The 15,365-nt window shown below is 36.4% G+C and overlaps 1 protein-coding gene across 3 annotated transcripts; it reads left to right on the top strand.

Moving 5' to 3' along the window:
• Nucleotides 1-212: 212 nt before the first annotated feature.
• Nucleotides 213-12,269, top strand: LOC127649209 (UBX domain-containing protein 7-like). 3 transcript variants are annotated; one of them, XM_052134212.1, is made up of 12 exons: nt 213-313; nt 2,853-3,009; nt 4,193-4,263; nt 4,338-4,403; nt 4,514-4,626; nt 4,753-4,899; nt 5,768-5,858; nt 6,028-6,155; nt 6,251-6,719; nt 8,337-8,416; nt 10,866-10,904; nt 11,027-11,165. In XM_052134212.1, exons 1-11 carry the CDS (start codon nt 244-246, stop codon nt 10,890-10,892), a joined length of 1,419 nt encoding a protein of 472 aa, XP_051990172.1. In that variant the 5' UTR covers nt 213-243; the 3' UTR covers nt 10,893-10,904; nt 11,027-11,165. The 3 variants fall into 3 exon arrangements, with proteins under 3 accessions (XP_051990172.1, XP_051990170.1, XP_051990171.1); XM_052134210.1 differs by lacking the exon at nt 10,866-10,904 and having other exon boundaries at nt 11,027-12,269; XM_052134211.1 differs by lacking the exon at nt 10,866-10,904 and having other exon boundaries at nt 4,196-4,263; nt 11,027-12,267.
• Nucleotides 12,270-15,365: the final 3,096 nt, after the last annotated feature.

Raw genomic sequence — 15,365 nt, 5'->3', positions numbered from 1 at the left:
AATTTGTTTTCCGTTCGAGACAAGATTATAAAGAATATTTTACATCGTTACTCTCATTTATTTCGTAACGCTACCCATTTCTGTGCTGACGCGTTTGGCCAAATTCATTGAAAAATCCAGTTTACGGAAGAGCTACATTTCCCAGAGATCCAATGACGTGACGCACGAAGGCACGCGCAGTAAGAGATCCCATTGGTCGACTTAGCGCATGCGCGAATTCGTGTTGTTTTCAGTGGCGGCAAGATGGCGACTCTCGGAGACGCATCGGCCCCGGGGGTTAATGGGTTAATACAACAGTTCACAGCCATAACTGGTAAATATTGACATTTTCCTTTTGTGGGAATTTTTGTATAGACCATTTTGCTGGAGTTAATCGAGGTGCCTTTGGAAATGCTTTGTATAGGGACGAATAATGGAGAGGCATCTGCTTCTTCTGTCATGCAAAGGAAAGAGACTAACGAAAGAGCTTCGGCTAGCTGCTATCTCCACTTGCGTTATTATGCATCTATATCCAAAAGAAAATAAATCAGAACAGAAACGGGACGATCAGATGTTAACTTTAATTATTCAATTGTGTCCATGGCCATCACAAACTCTCGCACTGAACTTTGAGCATGTGATTGCAATGTTGCTTCTGTTATTCTATCATCGCTGTGTGTGAAACACCTTTAAATTTAAACCACCCCAGTAAACCAGATTAGTAATGTAATATGATTTTTTAATCTACAACGATTGTATTTATGATCACATTTAAATGCTACAGGTTGACTGTGTGTTCTGGGATGTTTCCAACCACCGCGAGTGTGTTTAACAACTTCAGCAAGTGTGTATGTGGATCATGAGTCACAGTCCACAACATGGCGGTTTGTGTAGGCAGATATAAATCAATTAACCGTTTTGTGTGTATGCTTTTCTAAACTCATCCGATTGAAACATACACATCTGTGATGTGCTTATCGGACCCGGACCGTTTAATTCAATTGTTCTTAACGGTGCATACACACTATTTGAGCCTTGCGTGAGGGCCTGTTTTACTCGGTAGTTTCTGGGGGGGGTTTTTGCTCAGAAATTCATGGCCATGTTTCGGAGCTCGCCACTTTTTTGCAAAGGTGAAAGATGCGCTGGATGTGCGCATGCGTCCTCTGAAGGGGCGGTGATTTAAGAACTGAAACAAGCGAAAGGGTCTGCCCTTAGTTCATTTTCAACAACATATTTCAGTCCTCTAATAAATGTTCACATCGTTTAAACCTTTGTACATAAATACAAATCATAAGGGACTGAGCAAACCTTAAGATGTTTGCATTAGGAGCAGGGTTTTATAAAGTTTTAAAATGGTAAACATTAAATAATTTTAATGTTCAACACAAGTTCCCTTACAAATGCAATATGGTTGTAATTAGTGTTACACTGTATAAAGAAGATTCCGTTATGTTTCTAAAGTTGTGCGAAACCTTTGGAATCTTCTTGACATTTTAAATAAAATATGGGATTTTGGCGGGAACTATTGTTACCATGGTAAAAAAAAAATTTTGTATGGCTGCTGGTTTCGCTAAATAATATGGCGGATTTCATAATTATTATCCATTTAGACACACTGGGTTAATCACTAAAATATGTTTAAAAATGAAACCGTGCTTGTGAAAAAAACGATACTGTGAACAAAACAAACATTTTATTTTATTAATGTTGTGCACGTTGTCTGTTTGACTGCTTAATTAACAAGGTTGTCAAAAATGGGTGAAACTGCACTTTATGAATTTGTATATAACATATTATGTCACCACATAATCAAACAAAAGCCTTATTTATTGATGATGGTATAATTTGAAGATATTTCAGGCAGCTGCAATAAGTAAGGTAGCATACCCATTTCTAATTAGAAATTTCATTTTTTGTGAATGAATTTCTTCTTTTGAACACAAACGAAGACCTTTAGAAGAATATTTCAGCTCTGTTAGTCCATTCAATGTAGTGAATGGGGACTAGAACATTGAAGCTCCAAAAAGCACATAAATACAGCATAAAAGCAATCCATGTCTTCAGAAGTGATATGATAGTTGTGGGTGAGAAACAGATCAATATTTAAGTCATTTTTTACTATAAATCTCCACTTTTACTCTCACGTTCTTTTGTTTTTGGTGATTCACATTCTTTGTTCATATCACCATCTACTAGGCATGGAGGAGAATTTATAGTAAAAAAGGACTTGAATATTTATGTTTGTTGCCCACACCTATCATATCACTTCTGAAGATATGGATTTAACCACTGGATTTTATGGATTACTTTTATGCTGTCTTTATGTGCTTTTTGGACCTTCAAAGTTTTGGACCCCATTGAATTTGCATTGTATGTGCCTACAGAGCTGAAATATTCATCTAAAAATCTTTGTTCAGCAGAAGTCAACACATCTGTGATGGCATGAGGGTGAGTAAATTATGAGAGAATTCAAATTTTGGGGGAACTATTCCTTTAATTTCAGCGTGTTCACATTTCATCTCACTTAATGGATTCTTTTTTTTACATATCTGTGTTTGGAATGGGGAATAGGAGACCACAGCTAATTACATTTTTGCTTACCCGTTTGCTCCAACAGCAAAAGATAAAATTCATTATTATGCTTTCATACACACACACACACACACACACATACATATATATATATTTATTATTATTATTATTTTTTGTAAAAATTGTTTTTTTATATTAAGTATAATATAATGTACACTTAATTGAAAACAATTTGTTTTTGCTAGATTTATGCTGCTCAATAAGGTGGAATCAAGTCATCACTGTATGTGAATAGGGTCCATAAATGCTCAGTGTTTTTTCATGTTTATGTGTGTTTGCAGGAGCCACAGAGAGTGTAGGAAAGCATATGTTGGAAGCATGTAACAATAACCTAGAGATGGCAGTAACCATGTTCCTAGATGGAGGGGGGATTGCAGAGGAGCCCAGCACAAGCGCCAGTTCAGCCGGTCCCTCGAGCAGCAGAAAACCCCCAGTAGAGTGAGTGATTTTACATGGCACATTGTTGACAAGCAAGACCAAAAGGCTCTGCCATGCAGCATTAAGTAGTATGGAAGTCACTGCATGCTAGGGTTGCCACGGTGTATGGTGTTACCGATTTTACTTGGTACAAGGGACAACACCAGTGTGAAATTTTATACGGAGTAAAAGTGGGAAATATTATAAATGGAATATCAATACAATAGCCTAACAAATAACCTTAAATAATAGTTGCCTAATGAAGAGTTTGCAACCATGATAAATTAACCTAAATAATATACTGAAAGCCAGATGTTCTTTACCAATGTATCAAATTACACAGGCAGCAAAGTATGTGCACTGACAGAAGACGTTTAATTGCAGGTTGTGAATATAATGTGCATGGTGGGTTACTATAAGACGTTTCAGATTCTAAATGACGCAAGAAATGTTGTTAGACACAGAGACACGTGCTTGAAGAAACACATTTTATTATATTTTTAAGAACAGATGACAGAATAGACGTCTATGCATGTCTGATGCAATCTTTGTTCAGAGGCATGCAGTCTCGTGGAACACTCGTATATAAAAAGTTCAGTAATTACTTATTTGGTATATTTGTATAATTCCCTTATACTTCATAATGAAGCTGTTTGGAAAGTTTAGATTGCATCTGGACTGAGAGCTGTGTAATTCTTCCTCTCCTCAGTTAGGTGTGAACTGCAGTGCTGCTCTCACACATTATCATTCGACTTTACTGTGATCTCATGTTACGTTAAATTAGATAAAACGACTATTCAACAACGAAATATTTGTCGATATTTTTTTATTTTCGTCGTTGTCGATAACGTCGACCAATCGCTTCATCCCTACTTTACAAATGTTGAAAATATATGATAATCTTTCAAAAAGTTGAACAACACTCATTTTAATTGCACTTTTGAACTTTTTTCAGTTTAATTTGAATTTTTATTTAAAATAAATAAAAACTGAAGTTCAAAGTTTGAAATCAAGCTGCCTTGCGTTATTGTGGAGGCTATTGCTTAATGAAAATTACCCCATAGTACCATCTAGTTTCCAACCAGCGGTAATAGTCGGTTTGAACATGAACGCTGCACCGGTGTGAAAATTATGATATTCTGGCAAGTCTACAGCATGCTCTGAAACAGCCTGGTATTAATGTTGAATAATATCTCTTTTCTAGCAGAGATGATGTGCGAGCACCCATTCCGCAGAAGCAAGACATTCTGGTCGAGCCAGAGCCCTTGTTTGGAGGTATTACAGTTTTCGTTTATACATTTTAGGGGTAAACTATTTATTTATGTCAACTTCATTTCCCTCTTTCACAGTACCAAAGAGACGTAGACCAGCGCGATCAATCTTTGATGGATTTCGGGATTTCCAGACTGAAACCAGTGAGTAACAGTGATTCACACGGCCAGCGCACACTCAATTCTACATACTTTAAAAGGATCAGTATGTGGGCAGGTGCATCTTCTAAAACCGTAATTCTGTACCATTCTAGTCCGACAAGAGCAGGAGTTGAGAAACGGGAGTGCGATGGACAAGAAGCTGAGCACTCTAGCCGATTTATTCCGGCCTCCTATTGAACTCATGCACAAAGGAAGCTTTGAGACGGTAATCTCTATGATATATTGTCAATACACCTATTAATAAGTGAAAATTACCTGAGATTAACACATCTAGAGATTGGCTAATCAGTCATGTGTACTACGATAAGTGTATGTCTCACTCTCACACCAGGCGAAAGACTGTGGTCAACTTGAAAACAAATGGCTGATGATCAACATCCAGAATGTCCAGGATTTTGCCTGCCAGTGTCTAAACAGAGATGTGTGGAGCAATGATGCTGTGAAAACCATCATCAGAGAACATTTTATATTTTGGCAGGTACATTGGCACAAACATGTATTTGTTTTGTCGCCTTGGAGAGACAATAAATAGACCACACATCTTTCTATTGTGTTCTCTTTGCTGGCTGTATGCAAAAACAAACATAAAGCATGACCAATATTGTCAGAGATATTAATACAATCTCAAATGGAAAAGTCCTGGAAATTTCTATAGGGAATATGTCATTTTCTAGGTTTCTCTGCTCGAAAATATTTAGTTCGGTTGATATTAACCGTACAGTTCAAACTACAACTGCAATATTTTTCAAAATAATCTCAATATGACTTTTTGTCCAAATCGTGCCCCCTAGTCTGAAATAGGGATTGACTTATACTGGTTTGTAATGAGTGTTACAATACGGATTGTTTAAATGTCCAAAATAACGGTATGCACATTAACAAATGAATCATGAATAACTAACCTCTGGTGAACTGCTTTACAACACGAATATTACGCACAGTCTACAAATAATTAGTTTGACTAGTTTTAGTTGTAATATACACTTCAAAGCCAAGTTCAAATCCCCTCAATTAATCAGTGTTTAAAATGTTAAGCCTTTTGTGCCCAACTTTATTGGTCAATCCAATACTAAATAACCAATAACCGATTTAGTGGAAACATCGGTCAAACCGAATATGGGTCTAAATCAAAATTATTAAAAAAAATAAATAAATCAAGTGTCCAGAAATCACAAATGCCTTTAAAGGCATGGAAATTCATTGATCTGAAAGACAGGGTACCCTGAGCTAAACAAAATGGCTAATGAAGTCACAAGTTATCGGTTTGAATTATTGTATTAAACTTAATTGTCATCTCCGCTGCAAGAACCTGATTTGTTTTGAATTATGTTAATTTGTATTTGCAGGTGTACCATGACAGTGAAGAAGGGCAGAGGTACATTCAGTTTTATAAGCTTAACAAGTTCCCCTATATTTCTATTTTGGACCCCCGTACAGGTGAGAAACACAAGACATAAGAGCATTTATTAACATTTTACTCTTTTTCTTTGACAAAAACATAATTTGTTATTAAGGTCAATGATAGACCTCAGTATGTGTAGAAATGTTTTTTTTTTTTTTTTTTTTTTTTTTTAGTGTTTCTGTTATATGTTGTCTGAAAATACAGGACAAAAGATGGTTGAGTGGAACCAGTTAGATGTCTCTTCATTCCTGGATCAGGTCACAGGCTTCCTATCAGAGCATGGTCAGCTGGATGGGCAGTCCAGTCAACCACCTGCCAAACGTGCTCGTTCTGTAAGTTTTCAGTTTAAAGGTCCAGAAACGTAGGTTTCCTGGAGTTCCTGAAAAGAGCAGTTCAGCAGGTCAGCATCTTTTCTCTCTCTATACAGGAGAGTTTGATAGATGCCAGTGAAGACAGCCAGTTAGAGGCAGCTATCCAGGCCTCACTTCATGAAACACACTACGAGTCTACCCAGGAAAAGGCAGAGTCACGATCAGATGACGATTCAGACGCTGAGCCTTTCTCTGACAGTGAAGGCCTGATCTCAGTGGATGGCTCTGATAGCGAGGCTGGTGGAGGGCAGGATATATTGGATGGACATGTTTCCACAGAGTTAGCTCCTCCCACAGCTCAACCCACAAGACCGGATAGCCCTGCTCATCACAGGAAGACTCCACACAAAGAGCTGTGCCACAGAAAAGAGGAGAGTAAGAAGAACCATCTAGAGTCTGTGGGTAATAGTCACAGTCAGACAGGACAGACACAGTCCCAGCAGTGGCTTGGAGAGAACCACAGATCCACATCACACCAGCATCCAGAACCTGCCGGCACCAGCACAACAGATCCAGATGACAATGGTATGCAGCATTTATTTTATGTCTAGGTTTCCGCGGGTCTTAAAAAGTCTTAATTAGCCCTTCCGCAAAATAAGTCCTTAAAAAGTTCTTAAATCGGAGCAATACGTTTTTAATTAATACGGTCATGGCATTAAATGTTGTATGAGGGATTGTTTTCTCATTGCGTTTAAGTAGGGTGACCAGACGTCTCGTTTTGAGGAGGCGTATCCCGACAATTCTCTAAACGTTGTATTTATGTCCTGGTTTCAGCTGGTAGGCTCACTGATTTTTTTTCTACTTAAATTTGATGTACTAATTTTCCTTCTTGCTATTGTCTTTAGTATTGTTTGCAGAGAAGAGAAGCAATTTCGCAGCGTTGCACGTTGATTTGATGATACTTTCATTTTAGTCGTTCTGCTGAAATGTATCTGGAATGACGTCTTATGCGTGGCGCGCACTCTTTTTCATCCTGTCAGTCAGCACAAGTAGAAATGCACCAATAAAACAAAACGTGTTTTCAACAACGAGCTAAAAGAAGCCGATCTATTTCTTCATGCAGCACGTGAATATGTAAGCAAGTATTTTTCTGTGGGAATGTTCATTTCCCACGAGCACGGAGATAAATCAGACAATGTCACATTTAGACAGCTACACTGCACTGTTTACATAGTACAAGCACTTATATGTTCGGATGTGGGGGTTGTATTTTGAATTCGTGGTTACAATGGTGTGACATTTTTGAAGTCATTCCATAATTACACATACAATATGACGGCTAGGTTTGGCTACATGGAATTTGTACATTTAAAAAAGCTAAAATGTAGTTAAAAAGTAAATGTTCACAAACTATATTGTGTATACAGTTAAGTGCAGAAGTTTGCAAAACCCTTTTGTTTTAAAAGTTTCCACACCCCTTTCAGAATGCATACAAATAGCCTCTAAAGGATTTTTTTTTATGTAGTTCTGACTTTCAAAATCTACATTACACAAAATGTACTCTTATTTACACAAATCATACTGTTCAAAAGTTTGCACCCCTTGGTTCTTCTTATGTTGCCATCTTGGGCATCAGTAATTGTTTGCACCTTTTGTAGTAGTTGTGTATTAGTCCATCAATTGTCAAAATCTGGACCTCATGTAATGCCACTGTTGGGAAGGATTCAAATGTGCAGAAGATGCAGAGAAACCAAATAATTTTACTGTAGTTGGGTTTTTTTTCTTAAGAAAAGTGGACATCTTCACTGCTCAGGAGAAAGCAGGGATTCATGAACCATTATTACACAAACAGTCATCGATCATAGAGAAAGCAACACGCCATATTTGAAGTCAACTTCTAAACAGGATCATGTGTGTAAATTCATTTTCTATTTTGTCATATTTAATGTGGGTGAGGATGTGTTGTCACATAGCTTCTTCGGGGCAGTATTAAATAAAAACAAAATGCACATTGATTCCTTAAATTGTATTTAGGTGGTCTTAAAAAGGTCTTAAAAATGTCTTAAATTTAGCTTCATAAAACCTGCAGAAACTCTGCATATATTCCCTGTTGCTTTTATTTAAATAATTTGAGCATTTTGGTATGCTAACCATATTCTGAGTTAATTAATACATTGATAACTGAAATGACTCTTTCTGCAGGTCCAAAAGCCCGCTTAATGCTGCGATACCCAGATGGCCAGAGGGAACAAATAGCATTGTCTGCTAAAGCTAAGCTCATGGTGGGTATAGTTTGAATATTTGTTTAGTTAGTTTTTCTTATTGCAGTGTTCATGTAAAGGGTGAATGATCTTGCACCACTTTTAAAGGAACAATTTACCCAAAATTGAAAATTCGGTCATAATTTACTCACTCTCATGTCATTCCAAATCCATATGACTTTCTTTCTTATGTGGAAATTTATTTTAATTAATATTTCAGACTGTCTTTTCAAAACAATGTCAGTTGATAGTGACTCACTTTAAAGCTTAAACAAATGACCCAAAACTATCATAAAAGTTGTCCATGCAACTCATGTGTCATATTCCAAGTTTTCTGAAACTAGGGCTGAAACGATTAGACGACACTGGGACTGACAGAAGTAAAAAAAATATTAAAAACATACAAAATACACATACTCAAAATACATTCTCTGAAAGCAAGTCTAAATATCTATGTTGCTTCTCGAGTAAATGTATCTTGTTTTAAGGATTTAAAAAAAATTGATATTTTAAATTGAAAACAAAAGAAAAACACTTGATAAAAAGTGATTTTGTTTGCAGTGAATTGTTTACTAAATTAAATTGTATTAAATAAAAATCTTGTTATTAAGTGAATGTAATTCAAATGTATTTTAAAAAGATGATTTTGCACGTTTAATGCAACCGTTTAGGTCGAGGCATAATCGCCCAAATAGTCGAATAATCGTTCTAATAATTGTTCAAGTAGTCGATTATCAAATAAATGTTAGATGCAGCCCTATCTAAAAGCATACAAACTTCACACAAGAACTTGCAACAACAACAACATTTAATTTTAAACACAAATAGCATGGATGATGTAAAGAAGCCATTCGAGTCCTTTCTCGTTAATGTGTGCTCATTTACAGGCGCTCTTTACAGAAGTGCCAGTTTACTTAAAAGACGGTACTGATTTTTAGCACTTGTTCTACAATGTAAATCCTTGTAAATAGTATAAATTATGCATTAAACAATATACATGTAACAAAAGATAATATTTGCAATGTAATATCATATTTAATGATTGAATACATGGATTCTTACATTTTTGATAAGCTAAAATGTGACCGAAATGATGATGTTTTTTTCGTAATGTACATGGGTAGAAGGTCTCTTGTATAAATGACAGCAAAAGTTGGGAGAGTATTTCTTTAATATGTACAGTTGAAGTCAGAAGTTTACATACACTTAGGTTGAAGATTTTTTTAACCATGACTGATTTAATATTAGTCATAGTTTTGGCAAGTTGTTTGGACATTTTTGTGGATGACACGAGTAATTTTTCACTTTTAATTGACTATATCAAAATTCAGTGGGTCAAGCATTTACATACATTAAGTTAACTGTGCCTTTAAGCAGCTTAGAAAATTCCAGAAAATTAAGTCAAGCCTTTACACATTTAGCTTCTGATAGGAGGTGTACTGAATTGGAGGTGTACCTGTGCATGTATTTTAAGGCCTACCTTCAAACTCAGTGCCTCAGAAACAAAAATATGGACCTCCACAAGTCTGGTTCATCCTTGGGAGCAATTTCCAAATGCCTGAAGGTACAACGTTCATTTACACAAAATAGATGACATCATGAGGAAGGAAAATTGTGTGGATATATTGAAGCAACATCTCAACACCTCAGGCAAGTTAAAGCTCTGTTGAAAATGGGTGTTTCAAATGTACAGTGACCCCAAGATTACCTCCAAAGTTGTGTTAAAATGGCTTAAGGACAACAAACTTAACGTACTGGAGTGACCATCACAAAGCCCTGACCTCAATCTGATAGAAAGTTTGTTGGCAGAACTGAAAAGGTGTGTGCGATCAAGGAGGCCTACAAAACTGACTCAGTTACACCAGTTCTGTCTGGAGGAATGGGACAAAATTCCAGCAACTTATTGTGAGAAGCTTGTGAAAGGCGACCCAAAAACGCCTGACCAATGGCAATCTAGGATTGCTACCAAATACTAACAAATTGCATGTAAACTTCTGATCCTCTCGGAATGTGATGAAAGAAATACGAGCTGAAAGAAATCATTCTCTCTACTATTATTCTGACATTTCACATTCTTAAAATAAAGTAGTGATCCTAACTGACCTAAGACAGGGAATTTGTTTCTACGATTAAATTACAGGAATTGTGAAAAACTTTAAATGTAAAAAAAAAAGAGTTTAAATGTATTTGGCTAAGGTGTATGTAAACTCCTGACTTCAACTGTAAGTAAAATGGATATTATAACTGAAATATACCTATAAGAATCCATATTGAATCGAATAGAGAGCTTGTGAATTTAATCTGTATCAATACCCAGCCCTACTTCAGATAACTTGCAATATGATGCATGAGCTGCATGGACTACTATTATAATACTTTGGGGTCCTTTTTTTAAACTTTAAAGTGAATTGCCATTGTATTGAAAAGATGGTCTGGAATATTCATGAACATTTTTACTTTTGTGTTTCAGATAAGAAATAAAATCATACAGGTTTAGTACGACATTAGGGTGAGTAAATTATGACAGATTTTTGATATTTGGGTGAAATCCAGTTCATGAGTAAGAACAGGCTATAGAAAATCTATAATTGTACCCTCCATTTTCTTTATTTTCTCCATTTTGTTTTTCAGGCACTGGTGAGACACGTTCAGTCGAAGGGTTTTCCCAATGAACGTTTTGAACTTGTCACCAACTTCCCCCGTCGAAGACTCGCTCACTTGGACTATGACATCACACTGCAAGAAGCAGGACTGTGTCCGCAGGAGACTGTGTTTGTGCAAGAGAGGAATTAGCCCGTCCTCTTGTGTATAAGCCACACACCCTCCTGCCCAGTCACTTGTGCCCTAGAAAGACTGAATTGACTGTGCTCTGATACCACTTGTCTTTTTTTGAAAAGTCCTGGTTATACGTAACATCTCAGAGTCCATGGGGACCTCCCCCACTGAGCAGCATTTCTCTACGTATTTATTTACAAACAACTCCGCACATCCCATCCTGTCTGGGTCTAATTCTTCACTTGATGGTAGCCGATGGTACATTGAGTCGCACTCATATTGAAAGTGCTATAACATGTACAGAAGATGTGGAAGAGAAATCAACCAAAAGCTTCTGATGGTTTTATTGAAGGACATGATATACAGAAAACATTTACAATTGTTTATCGTGTATATGCAAAGTTTCTAAGGATTGAACATGAACATGTAGTTGCTGCATGTCATGTCAAAAGAATCAATTAGGTTGAGGGGTCTATTGAACAAGGGCTCAGGGGATGAATCGGGTTGGATGTTTATTTTTTAGAGGTAAACCCACAAATATCTCATCTGCAATGTGCAAGGATGGAGTTAAGTGGCATTTAGCTATAGTAAGTTTCTGTATCCTTTTTTATATACTGCATCATTTCCACAAAAAAGCTGATTCTCAAATATAATCATTGAAACAAAAGGGACAGATGGCCCATTGGAGTATTTCTTCAGCAATTTCTTATATTTTTCCTTTTTTGTGAGAGCTGCATGGTTTTAATCAAAATGCAGAATTTAATATGGCTCTTGAAACCTTCTTAAGGATGCTTCTGATGGTGTTTAATGTGCTGTTTAGGTCAATCTTTTTAATATATATAAAAAGGCATTCTGGTGTATTGAAAGGTATTTACAGCTTAGTGTTATCAGGTGTTGCTGTGGAAACAATGGTACAACATGTACAGTATAGTATAGTAGTAGTATGCCATAGGAACACAATGAATTTGACAAAATCTGTGATTGATTTGAAGGCACACATTTAACTGCTGTTTTCTTAAATGGACTAGCAAATTTGTCTCAAACATTTAAACCACTCATATGACTATATTATGCGCCCTGGTAAAGTATACAGTACATATGGCACATCTGAAAGCTGTCTTTGCTATTTGCATCTGTATCGCTGTACTTTTTTCTGTTTGCTCATGGCAAACGAGGTAAAACTGGACCTTTAGCTGCTTAAACAGCCAGGTCAATAAAACACCATACATAATGGATTTCTAAGTGGGAAAGACTAGATCAGTTTAGATTATAAATATATCAGGGATTCAAGAACATAAGATGGGTGTTTTCAAGTTTTTCATCTCATTCAGGTACACGAACATAGTACAATACCAACACCTCATGATTGAAGTTTGACTGGCAAACAGCAAAGTCAAGAAAAAGTTACAGTTAACCTGGGACAGAAAAAATACTACATATTAAATATGATTTTCAGAAGACCTTGAGATGAACCAAAGGAGGCAGAATAGAAAATAATCATTTATTTTGGTCACACATTATACAGTTTTTTGCATATTTACAGTGAAATGTATTAATTTTCACATATCCCAGCTTAGCTGAGGTCAGAGTCAGCCATGATACAGCGCCCATGGAGCAGATAGGGTTAAGGGCCTTGCCCAAGGGCCCAACAGTGGCATCTTGGTGGTGCTGGGGCTTGAACTCCCAACTTTCTGGACAGTAACCCTGAGACACCACTGCCCCTTACCAGACGACAGCTGTGGTTTAAACACTCAATGTTTCAAGGACAATATACTATTTGTTCACTCTGAAGCTCAGGAATCAGCCTTGGGTTTGAGATCCAGTCCCTCGTAAATATGATGTAGCATTCTGTCATAACCAGATTTGTTACAGCTTGGGGTTGCAATGAATACAAATACTTAATTAGATGATAATGCTATTCCTAACCTGGTATTCCAGAACTTTGAGGTTGTTCTTACTCTAAAACTGACATTTCCATTGACACAATTGTCATTTTTTAATATAAATATTAAGAAAAGGTGATGTGTGAACAACACACCTATAACTGGAAACAGCAATGATCAGGGCCAAGCCCTAAAGCCATTGCCTTAGCACAATGCAAAGATCACCAGCACAACATTTGTACCAGCTGAAGCAGTTATTGAACATGCGGTTCACCCAGTCCTTTGACCAAAAGCCCAGAGCTCTAACCACTGCACCACACAATCAAAGAGATATGCTTGGTTGAGAGTATACAACTATTTTTGTACCGGAATTACGCAATATTGTACAGTCTACATTGTAGTAAGCACAAAATGAAGATTCAGAGAGTAACAATTACAATCAACAAAGCACAAATATTAAAACCACTCTTTCCTGGACTTGAACTGACAACCTTTCAACGTGAGTTCCAATGCATTAACCACTGGTCAATTCAGTTGAGCTAAGAGCAGCAGGTTTCAAATAATATAATAAATGCATTTAGAAGTGTATCTCTAGCTTAGTCTATCTTAGAATAAGGAAGCAATGATACATTAAATGTTTTATTTAAATTGACTAAGCATTCTGATCACTATGTGGCGCTGTCTCCAAACTGCTTAAGTATCCTCAGGACATGATTTTGAAGACCAATTCCAATTTTCATTCAAATCAGACAAAGAGTTTAACATATATACATTTTTCATAAAATTCAAAATGGCGGAGAGGTAATATGGCTGATTTTGGAAAAACTGACAGAATTTTTTTTTTTTAATTGAAGCAATATAGTACAGTCTGCTTTGTAGTAAGCACAATATAAAGACTCAGAGATCAACAGAATAAAAAAATGTAAAACTGTTCTTTCCTGAACTCAAACTCACAACCTTTTGGCCTGTATTTCAGTGCACTAACTACTGGGCCATTCAGTTGACACAGCTAGACAAAAGTGCCAAATAGACATTACAAGCTGAGAGCAACAGGTTTAAATTTAAAATAATAATATACTGAATACATTTACAAATTGGTCTCTGCCAATTTCAGAAGATTTAGAAAAAGGAAAACGTTATACATTCAAAGTATTTTTTTTTTACCACGAACTGTCTCAAAAGTCCTTAGGTACCCTCAGGACATGATGTCTAAGACCCATTTAAATTTTCATTAAAACTGGGCAAAGCGTTGAAAATATAGAACACTTTTTCATAATTCAAACTGTCGAAGAGGTTATATGGCTGATGTTGGAATCATTGATATCGCTGAAATCCTCATGACCCCATGATTTTAGGACAAAATTATAAAGTTACTGGCACAAAAATATAACTTTTTTCTTGACCCATAGGTGGAGCTATCACTAAACTTTACATGTACCCTCAGATCATGGTCCTGATGGAGCACACCAAGTTTCGTTTCGATAATACAAAGCATTGCTGAGAAACAGCCTCAAATAAATCTTCACATTGACTTCATTAAAATGGTTTATGGTCAGTTCTGTGCGGTTCAGTCTGGAGATTGTTTTGAGCCATTTTTTAGACAAATCAGACAACATTTGAAGGACATGAAACTTTTAAACTGTAAACTCATAATCCAAGATGGTGGCCACTGGAATGGGGGTTGTTTTAATGTAAGGGGTCCATTTGAATCAGCAGGACAAGTTTAATAAATAAAAATAATTGTTTCTAGACCAAAAGGTTCAAAAGATACACACAAAAGAAAAGTGAATATTTTAACTGCTAATGGCACTATGAAGTTTGTCCTATGGGTATCAAATTTGATATGGCGGCTATTCATGCCCACCCCTATCAGTGTGCCAAATTTCAGCATTTTCCAATGTACGGGTCATAGGGCTGCCAAAGACTTAATGGAAGAATAATAATAATAAAAAAAAAAGCTTCAAAAGCAATAGGGGCCTCTGCACCTTTGGGGCTTGGCCCCTATCTAATGGATACAATAGGTGCTAGCCCCTTTGGGACTTGGCTCCTAACTAACAGATACAATATGGGCCAGCCCCTTTGGGACTTGGCCCCTAACTATACTGAATTCTGCAACCTGAATGTCATTTTTATTATACAGAAAACTCAACTAAGGATAAATTTAGATATCTACAGTAGATTCAAGTATACCAGGCTCTTTAAATTTAAGAGTCAGATACTACTGTTTCTTCCATGTAAAATATGATTGTGAATCTGTCTATACTGTCAGAAAAAATGCGGAATATGATTATTTCACCAAGATAAGAAAGAGA

This window comes from Xyrauchen texanus, chromosome 9 (assembly GCF_025860055.1).
Source record: "Xyrauchen texanus isolate HMW12.3.18 chromosome 9, RBS_HiC_50CHRs, whole genome shotgun sequence".
NCBI lineage: Eukaryota > Metazoa > Chordata > Actinopteri > Cypriniformes > Catostomidae > Xyrauchen > Xyrauchen texanus.
This window is presented reverse-complemented; position numbering and strand designations above follow the sequence as displayed.

Coding starts and splice junctions, on each gene's coding strand:
- LOC127649209 (XM_052134210.1), top strand. CDS start 244: ATGGCGACTCTCGGAGACGCATCGGCCCCGGGGGTTAATGGGTTAATA. Junction 5,859..6,027: donor TATTTTGGACCCCCGTACAG/GTGAGAAACACA, acceptor CTGAAAATACAG/GACAAAAGATGGTTGAGTGG. Junction 8,417..11,026: donor CTGCTAAAGCTAAGCTCATG/GTGGGTATAGTT, acceptor TTTGTTTTTCAG/GCACTGGTGAGACACGTTCA.